At 37.1% G+C, this 12,398-nt stretch overlaps 2 protein-coding genes across 2 annotated transcripts in view; both read left to right on the top strand.

Annotated features, from left to right (window-relative positions):
- GPR34 (G protein-coupled receptor 34) overlaps window positions 1-9,896 on the top strand; it is a 12,647-nt gene extending 2,751 nt beyond the window's left edge. Inside the window, 1 exon segment of the mRNA XM_010079897.1 lies at window positions 9,886-9,896. The gene's annotated coding sequence lies outside the window, so the exon portion shown is untranslated.
- On the top strand, window positions 8,581-9,609 carry GPR82 (G protein-coupled receptor 82). Its single transcript, XM_010079898.1, has one exon. The coding sequence runs from the start codon at window positions 8,581-8,583 to the stop codon at window positions 9,607-9,609; it is 1,029 nt and encodes a 342-aa protein (XP_010078200.1).
- Window positions 9,897-12,398: the final 2,502 nt, after the last annotated feature.

Here is a 12,398-nt window from a genome sequence, read left to right as displayed (position 1 = left end):
GAAGAGCTGAAAAGCACTGGAATAAAAGTAATACACTGTACTTGAACTTCAGCAAGGTCACTTACTAAAGGCTCTAAGAAACCTTAGGATGTTAGATGTTAATTCTTGTTTTAGAACTGGTTAAAAATCAGAAAGAAAGCTTAAAAATACATAGTCTTTTTTCTTCATTATATTCCCCAAGAATCTGCAGATAGATACGTTCATGAACATGTTTAACCCTACAATCCGGAATGAGTCAGAGTAAGGAGATGACAAAGTCTTCAAACAGCACAGACTTATTCAGGGTAGTCAAACCTAAAAAAGTTCAACATATAACTCTGCTCAATAGCAATAAAAGAGCAAACAGACTGTTAAAATGAGGGAAAAAAACCCCTGATAAGTCATCATTATGCTATTGTATAATTTATATAATACAGATTCTACACAGACTACATTAAAAAAATAAACTCTTCAGCTCAGAAATTAAAATTTGAAAGGGAGTACAAGTTTATAATGGCAGGTATGGCACAGAAGAGGGGAACAGGTTTGACTATACGATCTTTGTCAGAGTGTGACATTAAGGGAGTAGCAGTTAGAACAGAAAAAACAATCCCCAAAAGCAACCAGACAAGTGAAAATACTTAGGGATTTCCACAACTATGTAAATCAGTCCTTCAAGATGTTAAAGACCGGACGTATTAAGTGGTTCAGCAAAAAATCTGAAACTAGACAGCACTGTCATGTAGGAAACAACTACTACTGACCAAAAAAACAAAAGCAGGTGTCTCTCCTAGTCTTCAAAAATATTTAATCCTTACATATTTGTTTCTGCAATCGTTTTCCCAAATGGGAGGCTCTGCAAACCAATATTACTGAAGAGCAAACTGTCCTGAAGCATCTTGGAAGGTCTCCTGAAAGTTACACTGTGACATGTGAAAAGATCATATAATTAGTCACTTTAATAGTGTCTTACTTCTCGTCTTAGCAGTGGTTCCTAAGTACTATCAGGGCCAACTGTAGCAATTAGTTGAGTCTTCCGGTGAATTTCAACATGAAAATAATTCTATTTATTCTTCCTTCTGTAGGTAGAAGCTAACTCAATGCATGCTTCCACATAATCTGCATGAACCTCATTTTCCTTCTTTATTCAAATCTACAATACATCCCCAAATTTCACTTGGTGTACCAAAACGTCACCTCTTTTTTCCTATGTAGAAAGGAGTGCATATTCTCCATTAGAGTTAATACTAGCTACAAAATGCATGTAAAGAATACATGCTGGCTAGTCACTTCTATACCTTTTAGACTTGACAAATACATGAATAGCTACATTATCATATACATATTCCTTAAAATGAATGGAAAACATAAGCCAAGAAACAAAACTGCCAGATTTGAATCATAACCATATCAAAGTGTACCTGGTTTGAGTAAACAGCCATACTGGTCTCAGTTGGGACAGAGCTAAATTTCTTCACAGTAGCTTGTATGGGGTTATGTTCTGGGTTTGTGGTGAAAACAGTGTTGATAACACAGGGATGTTTTAGTTAACACAGAACAGCGCTTGCACCGCATCAAGGCCTTTTCTTTTTCTCACACTGCCCCACCAGCAAGCAGGCTGCGGGTGCACAAGAAGCTGGGAGGCGACACAGCCAGGATTGCTGACCCCAACTGAACAAAGGTGTATCCCATACTGTCTGACCTCATGCTCAGCAATAAATGCTGAGAAGAAAGTTCGTAGGGCTGTCATTTCTCAGGAACTGGCTGGGCATTGGCCAGTTGGTGGTAAACAACTGGAGCTTTTTGCATAACTTTTTTTTTTTTGCCTTTTTTTTCCCCCTTTTCTTTTAACTTATTAAACTCTCTTTGTCTCAAACCATGAGTTTTCTCACTTTAATCCTACCAATTTTCCACCTGCAACCCACTGGAGGGGAAGTGAGTGGTTGCGTGGGTCTTAGCTGCCTACTGGGATTAAACCACAACCCTTTTTGTCACCCAACGTGAGGCTCAAACAGTTCGAGATAACAGCAGATTTGACCAGAGCAGGTTAGAGGGAGCATCAGAAGAAGCAGCCTGTTCTGTAGCAGAGCATCCACAAGAACAGGAGGAGGAAGACACAGAAATCATAAACAAGTTTTCATACTCTTACCCCTCCAATTCTCTTCGCCAACCCATTGAGGGGGAGTGAGTAAGTGGCTGTGTGCAGCTTACCTGCCTACCAGGGTTAACCACATCAACTTTTTCATTTTCACACTGAAATTAACTGTAGTTACGGTTTTAAACTGCAAATCAGTATTTTTCACAAGGGCAAACAAGTATAAACAGTTTTGATGACACAACACAGAAAAATTTAATTGAACAACTTCCCTCAAAACATCAGTCAATGAAACCACAGAAGAGGAGTACAACTTACATCACTGATAAACAAGTGAGAGCCACATTATTCCTGGAACTGGAAAATTCACATATGGATGCTTTAGTTTAATGCTCTCTGAAAGCACATACAGAATCAGGGTGGAGGGGAAGGAGCTGTGCTGCACAGTACAAGTAAAGCGTACAGAGAAAAAGAACCCATTGATAATGTTCCACCAATCCAAAATATATTTCCAATGTATTCTCTAGAGCACTGGGAACCTTCTGCCAGCATTTTTCCATCCCTTACACAAAATCCCAACTACAGAGGGCTCTGTGGGATCAAAGAGAACAGAGAAGGTGCTACAAAACTGTCACTATTCACTGCTTGTAGAGTGAATAGGCAGGAAAAATCCTTTCACAGAAGCTGTTCACAGGTATCATGAGAGTGAGAATAACCAGGGGGAAAGGATGCAGCTGGAAAAAGCCTTAACATTCAAACTGCACTGTTAGAGCGGGAAGCGTAGAGACAAGAATGTGAATGGCAGAGAAATGGCTAATTGTGCATCATAGTACTGCAAATTGAGAAAAAAAAAGAGAAAAAAAGCTAGGGTTTACTTACAAGTCTATGTTTTCTCAAGCTGAATCAATTATTTAAAATACACCACAATAATATAATCTGGTACGCGCTACCTTCAAGTTATCTTTCTCTTGTCTGTAAATGGTGAGTTTAAGCTTCCATACAGAGAGGGGTAGTACACCTTTGCACTTATTACAAAGCAAGCCCAGCTTCTTCATAGAACTCTCAAACCGTTGCTATAAATGACTGTGCTTTAAAAAGAAAAATATATGTGCTATTTCTTCCACAAAAATTCTCACTAGGTAAAGATGTTAACATAAGCACGGTCAACAACAAATTAAAGTCTCATGAAAAGACAGGATCCTTTTTGTCAGGGGATATAGAAATGTTCTTTATCAGCAATGACTAAATTTTGCAGCTAGAACTCCCCAGCCTGCACCCACCAGAATCTACCTTTTGAGTTTTGCTTCTGCTGACACATTTTAGGCTTTTATTTTTGCTTTATTACTCTTGCATTTTCACAGAAGCTTAAGAAGAACCTGAAAAAGCCAAAAAGCTGTTACATACAAAGATATTTAACCTGAAATAACACAAATTATAGCAGGATGCAGAAAAACACAGGGAAAGCTTCCTATTTGACTACGATGATCAACACATTTTTCACGTTAAAAACTGATTTCTGAAGTTAAATGTAAAAGTAATCATGACCAATACAGAGCCACTGCTTTTTAGAAGCAACTACAGTTACAGAGACTTCTGGGAGCTGCACAAAGAATGTAATTGGGGAAAAAAATGCAATGTATTTAGCATTAAACATCTGAAGAATAAAAATGTTGCAAGATTACTTTTGTTAGTACTGTCAAATTCAAGCTAAGTTTTCCTGCCTAAAAGGCATTGTTTGGCTTGTGTTTTGTCTATGTAAAACAACTACCTGGAGCCTGTGAAACACTCAACTTAGCATATTTTATGACAACCGAAGAACTGAAGCTATGGGTGCGATATATCCCCATTTCTATATCTCTAAGATGCCACAGAGTTATACTGCATACACTTGCAATTCATCAACCAACATAACTTTCATTCTGGGCCTATTTTGCTGAAACATAAGGGCAGTTCTAAAACTGGTGAAAATAAATCATTAGCGAACAGCAAACACAGGCACAGCTCAAACCTGCCAAATATTTTATCTTCACTGATTCAGCACAGTGCTCGACTCAACTCAAGTAGATTTAAACATGACCTTAGATGATTTTGCTTTGATGAGAACTTCTTAAAATATTAAACACATATACTGACTACAGCAAAAATACTCATTATATCAAGTCAGGAGAGGAGCTGAGCATGCACTGGGTCATCCCTGTGTGGAAAGCTAATGAGCAGGCAGAGAGAAACCATGGTGCTCTGCAACAACTCTCCTGATATAGATGCCTAACTGAAAATGGTTATCGTGTAGTGCATCTGTCTTAACAGTTTATGCAGCCAAAAGACCCTTCAATTTTAATGTTTAAGGAAAAAAAAATTCCAACAAAACTAAGCACCAAAAGTCAAAGTTCTAGGCAAGCTACTTGGTAAACCATTTTTTTAAAGAAAATATGGATTGCACTTGTGCAGTAGCCAGTACATGTTAGACACTTATCTTGGTATTAAATGCCACACAGTAGACGAAATTCCAAGTACGTGAAATTAAATCTCAAGTTAAAGGCTGCTGCACGTTTGGTGCATGCTATACATTTATTCAGTATGATTCTTCCTCAGCACCCATAGTAGTCCTGTCCTACCCAGGGTCGCATCTTTTTCTGTGCCCTATCCTCAACAGTTGCCTTCCATCCTTCAAGACGCAGAGACTGAGCGCATCTCTTGGGCCTTCCACAGCACAGAGAGACAGGACTGCTACAGGAACCAGAGGTAACTGAGCTGCTGCCTTCCTCCATCAAGGAGCAACCGCCGCCAACACAGTATATACGCTGTTGTCCAGCAGAACACACCAGTTCTCTATTTGGTTTGTGACAGGCACAAGCAGACAGGAGGTTGACTGGGCTGTCTTGTGTCATCTCAAACAGGTGGAGGGGAGAGGAAGTGGTCAGGCAGGCTGCAAGTGGTTCACTCTGTCACATATGATTATGTTACATAACATGCCAAGTATGGTTTATAAATGGTTAACTAAAATATCTTTCACCACTGGAAATTTCCCTGGTTTTGTGCTTTTGGGCCATAAAATAAGTTGTCTGCATACAATGGAAAAATGCAACGTAAGTCCAAAGAAGTGCAATGAAGCTGGTGAAGGGCCTAGAGCACAAGTCTTATGAAGAGTGGCTGAGGGAACTGGTGTTGCTTAGCCTGGAGAAAAGGAGGCTGAGGAAGAGACCTTATCACTCTCCATGACCAACTAAAAGGACATTATAGCAATATGAGTGTAGGTCTCTTCTCCCAAGTCACAAGTGATAGAAGGAATGGTCTCAAGTTGCACTAGGGGAGGTTTAGGCTGGGCATCAGGAAAAATTTCTTCACTGAAAGGGTTGTCAAGTATTGGAACTGGCTGCCCAGGGAAGTGGTGGAGTCACCATCCCTGGAGGTATTTAAAAGACACATAGACGTGGTGCTTAGGGACATGGTTTAGTGGTGGATTTGGCAGTGCTAGGTTAATGGCTGGACTTGGTGATCGTAAGGGGCTTTTCCAACCTAAATTATTTAATGATTCTATATGCTGCCTACCAGCATATAAAAATCTAGTAACGTATAAGTTAGAAAGTGATCACGGTTTAAGAGTACAGAAAAGAGAAATAATTGAGGTGAAGAACGTATGTGAAGGTCATTATGAAAAACTTAAGAGTGAATTGCATAAAAGATACAGTTGTGCCATTTGAGTATAAAATGTATTTTAGATAAAATATGCCATTTTTAAGTTATGTGAATGGAATGGAAATGTAGCATTACCTCTTCCTACAGCAAGTTATGGTCACCAAATTATAAATACTACAGGCTACAGTTAATAACCAACCAAATAATAGTAATTAAAAAAACCCCTGCTAACTGGAATTGCCCACACCATTTTTTGGCATGTCTCTTAGAGAATTTTCAGGATATGCATTCTTGTGCCTAAGTGTGGGTGGAACATCACAGTAACAAGAACTTCTAAGACTAGTTAAAAGACTATTAAATAATTAATTAATACAAGATTCTTTCTGTTAAAACAAATTTTAATACAACTATACATTCAAAAGTGTAAAAAAGAAAAACAAGGTACAATTAAATCTAATAGGAACAAGAATTAAAGAGCATGTAAACTAATTACAGCATTACAAACTAATTACTAGTACTCCACAGCAAGTTTCCCTCACTTAAATTTAATCTTAAATGAGATCAACTATGTCATCTAAATAGGAGGCCAGCATACATGTCCACCATTTTAGTAAAAAAAAAAAAAAATCATGACACTGAACAATAAAATTGAGAGTAGATCACTGAGGTGGATTCTCAGAGTGTACTTTTAAACATAAAGCAGAACTAACAAAATAAGAACCTTACCAAAATTGCAGAAGTTTTTATATGGTATCTCCTCTGTTCTCATAAAGGAACTTATAGCTGTTGAAAAGCCAGATCTGACAACCACAAATGTATCAGACTGCAGAGTCAAATAGAGTTTGACTGATCTGTGATCAAACCTCTCCTGAGGAGCAAGGAAATTGTCCTGTGCATACTTCTGGATAATTTGTATAAAATACTGGATTTCTTGGACACAGATTCAGTTTTCCCCAACTGATGCCTAGAATGCATCAGCTGTAAATTGCTTCTGCACAATCCATCACCTGACTAGACATATGAGATGTGTTCATTTGGTCACTTGTGAGGACAGACATGGATACAGTATTATTGCTTGTGGGCTTCAGGCATAGACATTCAGCTTTGTGATAGCTCTTGGAGCCAAAGAACAGTTAAATGTCATTGAAAATACAAGTGTTTAGGCATAGAATAGCAACTTTTTTTTTTTTCCCCCACTATGGAAAGTGGGCAGTCCTAAAGAGAACAAAAGTAACAGTCCCTCCACCCCCCAAAAGAGGAAAGCACTATATAAAGGGTTGTAAGGTGTTTCTGTGCCATACCTACATGACAAAAGGACTGTTACAATCACTCTTCCACACTATCTCATTCTTTTTATCTTTCTAATGGAGCTGTATCCTGACCTAATTTCAAAGTCTTTTTTGTACAGATAACATCATCTTGTCTGAACTTTAAATGCCTAGCTGCTTTTTGACACCACCAAAGAAAACTGTGCATTCTGAAAACCTACTTATGTCAGAGGAATATTGTTCTTAACTGTACTTTCCAGATTCAAGTACCATCCTTTTCATTGTAACAGTGGAGATAATAAGAGACATCAGACAGAAAAATTTCCTCTCTGCAAAGGAAGGTGCCTGCTGCAGCTTGCATAGGTAAGCTTAAATCTACTACTTCTTTGTTCCACCTGACAAAATTCATGCATTGACACAAAAATGATCATTAGACTTCCAAATGACTGAATTCAACAATTTGTGAATGTAACTCATTGTAATAGAAGAATTTAATATATTTTGGTTCAACAACCCATATGGGACCTGGTGTACACTAAAATGCTAGTTTAATTTGGAAGTCATCAAACATGGCCTACAGTATAATTTTAAAATATGACTTTTACAACTTTTTGCTATCTAATCAATTTGGTGTCTGCAGTTTTTATCACAGCTACACAGAATCCTCTTTGATATCTGAGTTATTTTACTTAAAGCTGTTTCAAAAAAATTATTATCACTCTGTAAGTTTGAAATACGGGTTTTTTTGCCATATGATTTTATATGGAACAAAAGCTAACTAGGATACACCCCACTAAAATAGTATCCGTAGAACAGGAAAATCTCTCTTCACTACAGGTTCATAAGCTGAAATGCCAATTTTTACATGTAGTCATTGTATAGAGCTTAAATTTCTTAATTGAAGTCTGGAAATTTAGCAAAGATTGAAAACTGAACTTGGAAAAAATAAATATATAGTGGTTTCAACAACCATTTTGTATGTTTAAAAATACAGATTGAATTGTTTATGCAAATGTACATCTAAGATTAGAGCTCTGAACAAAATAACATTAGATACAGACATCAGCACAAAATAAATGTATCTAGCCAGATTCCTGCATCACACACAGTTCAATTTGTATGTAACCAGAGGTATAGGATACTCCTCTGTGTTTCTGCTATTAAATAAATACTTTGTACTTATTTCGCTTATTTAACTTAAAGTACTCTAGAAGTGGTTTCCAAAGTAGGTTACAGATGCTCCAGAAGACTGAGAAATAAACCAAGACCACACAAGTTATTTTCAGACCCTAGCTTGAACTTTCTGTTTCCTCATTTGTTTTATTAGATTATATGCACATAAAATCTTTGGACTTTAACATCAGACAACTTTTCTTCACAAAATCTCAATGGAAGAGAACACTCAAACAGAAACCTCATGCAAACTCAAGATCATAACCCCACAGGGCAATCAGCAGGTAGTAACACTGAAAAGTAGAGGAGAAAAAGGAACGGTTAAAATAAGAGCAAAAAACAAAAGAGATGTTAGAAGCACAGTACAGAATACTAATTCTTTTAATTATGTTTCAGCTCTGACCATTCATTCAAGAAATACCAGCATAAATGAGAAATTCAACATGTCTTCTTCAGCCATCGTTAGCTACTACTGTAGCTCTCCCAGTCATCTACTCTTTCCTGTTTCCTGCTGGAAGCTTTGGAAATATTCTCACTGCCTGGATATTTTCAAGGCAAACACCCACAAAAAGAACACAATACATTTATCTGGCAAACCTTGTCACTGCGAATTTACTCATATGTAGCACTATGCCTTTTCTGGCTGCCTATTTTGCAAGAGGGTACCAATGGACTTATGACTCTGTAGCATGTAGAACAGCAAATCACCTTGGGACTCTCATTATGCATGTTAGTATGTATGTTACGATTATAATTTTATGTTCAATTGCTCTAAGTCAGTATGCAACACTGAAGAAAAATGGTGATACACAATACTCTCAAGCAGTTAATGACAAGTTTTACAGATGCGTACTTAAAAAGTTTCGTCAGCCAAAATTTGCTAAATATTTGTGCATCATTATATGGCTCACTGTGCTCTGCATAACGGTAACAGCTATAGCATACAGTGTCCAAGCAAGGGAAGAATTTCCTGGATGCTACAACATCATGGTAGAAGCAGGTGAATTTACCACAATGACGGCAGCTTGTCTTGCCACTGCATGTTTTTTTCTGTCTTTTCTGACAGTTTTGTTGTCATACTATTCCCTTACCAGACATCTGAGTAAGATACAAAAAAACACCTGTATTGGAGAAAAACATCTAATTTACAAAACAGTGAAAAGAAACATTCTTGTCATCCAGATGATATTAACTGTCTGCTTTCTTCCATATCATATTTTCAGGCCAATTTTTTATGCACTGCTTACAAATAATGACTGCCCAAGGTTAAACTATCTAGTGGAAATAAAAAATTTCCTTACTTGTCTTGCTGCTGCTAAGAGCAGTTTAGATCCAGTTATATACATTCTGCTAGATAAAACATTTAAGAAAAGTCTGTATGGCCTTTTTACAAAATCCACATCAGAACATCACAAACGTAAAGCTGATATTTTCACTGAAGAGACTCCCGAAATGTGAATATGGAGAAAGATTCTAGTAGAATATAAGTAGCACTAAAGTCATTCTAACTACCTATAACTAGACTTTGACATGAAATGGTTAATATTTAAATAAAATTATAACATATTATTTGTATTTTTTAATGATCTTGCTTGCTATATCATTAGCCATAATAAATCCAATGTGTATATCCAAATGAATCAAAGTGATTGATACATTAAACTGTGTAATACCCCTTTATCCATGCAATGCAAAAGACATTTTACGCTTGACCTACAGTGTTTTCTACTTAAGTAATCAAGGAAGAAGGCAGAAACTAAGCTTAAGTTGAGGACCCATTTCTGTTTCATCATCAGTAAAAGAGTCCCAGGTTTTGGACACCGTTTTCCTTTACAAAAAAGGCTGAACAAAGCACAGATGTTTTCTCTGGAATGGTTGAACCACCTATCAAATGTTTAAGAACATGGGCACAGAGGGCTATAAAACACATTGAAGGTAACATGTATTTTTTGTTCAGGAATGCTTGGGTAGAAGGTTGATTCCTTTTTTTTTTTTTTTTAATGAGGAATACATCATTAGATGCTAAAACTCTTTAATCCATTGAAAAAAGCTCTTACTGACATATTTTCCTAAAGTTACTGAAAAATGCTGTTAGTTACTTTTATCTATGTCCATCACATTAGGGTTTTGCTATAGTAACTGTTCTTTTAGGAGTAAAAAACTGTATTAAGAAATCATGCAATTTTTTTTTTTTTATTCTAGCCTTCACAGAAAAAGCTTTACTACAGCTTTGTACTAAAATACCAGAAGCCTCAGATTTAAGATTTAACAATTTTATCACCCTGCTCTGAGACTTCCTATCATGGCCACAGTGTTACTGAAATTACATCTGGAACAGGGTGACTCTGAAGAGAAAGTTTCGATGGCTATAGATAACCTGCATGTGTGAAGTACTCACAGATGAAAAGAAACTCTGGTGGCCTAGGATTTTACTTGGTGTTTGAGAAGAATGGGTTTTATAATACTAAGCTTTACTATAATAAGCTCTGTAGCTTAGTAAGGAATCATTTTTCTTGCAGTCTTATCCATGGCAGTCACTTCCAACAACTGAGGCAGCAGCTTCCCTATCATAGGCAGCCTTTGCGTACTTAAAGACACCTTATTCACCTAAAAGTGCTACACACCATACCCCTTCAAAGGCAGATTAACACATGCTGCTCCAGAAGGCACCTCCTTCCTAACAGTGTTTAAATCCAGACCACTTACAGGAGAGTGCATAAAGCACACAAGATCTACCAAATTGCAACATACCTGAACGCCCAATAGTATTAAGTGAAGAAAAAAAAGGATGAAGTGTATACATGCAGTTATTTCTAACCTCTGGTACTATTTAGGATTAAAAAGAACCCCAACAAAACAAATCACTGGAATTTCCATTCCATAGTATAATCTTGTGAGGTAAATTCTACGGCTTAATTAGGAAGGAAAAAATGCTTATTATTTACTGGTATACAAAATATAGTCAATGATAAACATTTAATAATCATTAACAGTATGAGAACAGCGCAAAACACAAGGTTTTGTGGTTGGGTTTGTTTTTTTCTTGAACTGCAGAAGTCAGACTACCGTGATGAATAAAGCAGAGATTTCAATTATTTTGAATCATTTCTGCAGAAGACACTTAAGATTACATAATGGTCTTTTACATTGTACAATCTTCTTTGCAACTGAGATCAAGAAGAGTTTACTGAGTGTAAAGAATGCTATAAAATACTACATATTCTGAGAAATCCTACTACTCACCCAAAACTTCATAATAAAATGTAGTGAGCAGTTCTGTCTTCCCAACCCTACTACCGAATTCCATGACAGGTACACTAAACCATCCCAAGCGCCAGCAGACACAAAATATTAGGTCTCCTCTAGGAGGGATCCCAAGACTTTGTATCATCTGACATCTGCTTCATGTTCTGCAGAAGTTAAATAAAGATGCAAAGATACCTGTTCCCTAGTGCTGCCTTTATCAGAAAGGCAAGAAAATGGATGACACTTTGGGAACTGCTAATCAAGTATTACTTGGGGATAGACTCTTAGCAAGGTCGCGTTCCATCATTGCTTTATAGTACCAAAAAAAAAAGGATATCTACTTTACTTCTTTCCGATGTAGTCTGTTCAATATGACATCTCCTTAAATTTTTGAATTGCATCAAAGCTTTTCTTGTTTTAAACAGTGGAAAAGCTTTTGTGCAGTACAGGCAACTTGAGAAACTACAAACTGAGTAAGTATTTGACAAAATAGTTCATCGAGGAAAAATCCCCCAAAACAGAAAGGCATGAGGAAGAGACAGAGAAATCCTTCATCAAAACACAGCTCATGCACTAAACTTCCTGCACTGCTTAGACATCCTTGTGCCAAATGAGAAGTTAGCAGGTGACTTGTGAATTGTAATATAAAAAGTAAAACATTTCATTTCCATAGCAGCGAACACCAAATTCTAAGGCAAATATGCACAACACACGGTTTGCAAAGCAGTTTTAAAAGATTGTAAGTTGCTGTCTGCTTTCTGGTTAACCTGTTCAGATGTGCTGCATGAGCAGCCTGTTCATTGATCAGAAGATACATGGGCAAATGACTGGAATATATAAACTTCCTGATCAGAAAGCATGTAGATGTTGAGCTCTAAGCAGGCCAACCAGCACAGATACAGTCCTCTGCAAAATTGCCTCTGAGCAGCCAGCTAATTGTACACTTAGGAAAAGGGCAGGACAAAACAAGAATGGGCACTCTGAGGTAGGAACCATATGTA

Source organism: Pterocles gutturalis, unplaced genomic scaffold, assembly GCF_000699245.1.
Source record: "Pterocles gutturalis isolate BGI_N339 unplaced genomic scaffold, ASM69924v1 scaffold33289, whole genome shotgun sequence".
Classification (NCBI taxonomy): Eukaryota; Metazoa; Chordata; class Aves; order Pterocliformes; family Pteroclidae; genus Pterocles; species Pterocles gutturalis.
The sequence above is the reverse complement of the archived record's forward strand: the minus strand, read 5'-3'. Positions and strand labels throughout refer to the sequence as shown.

Bases quoted from the DNA above. Each gene is read 5' to 3' on its own strand.
- GPR82 (XM_010079898.1), top strand. From the start codon at position 8,581: ATGAGAAATTCAACATGTCTTCTTCAGCCATCGTTAGCTACTACTGTA.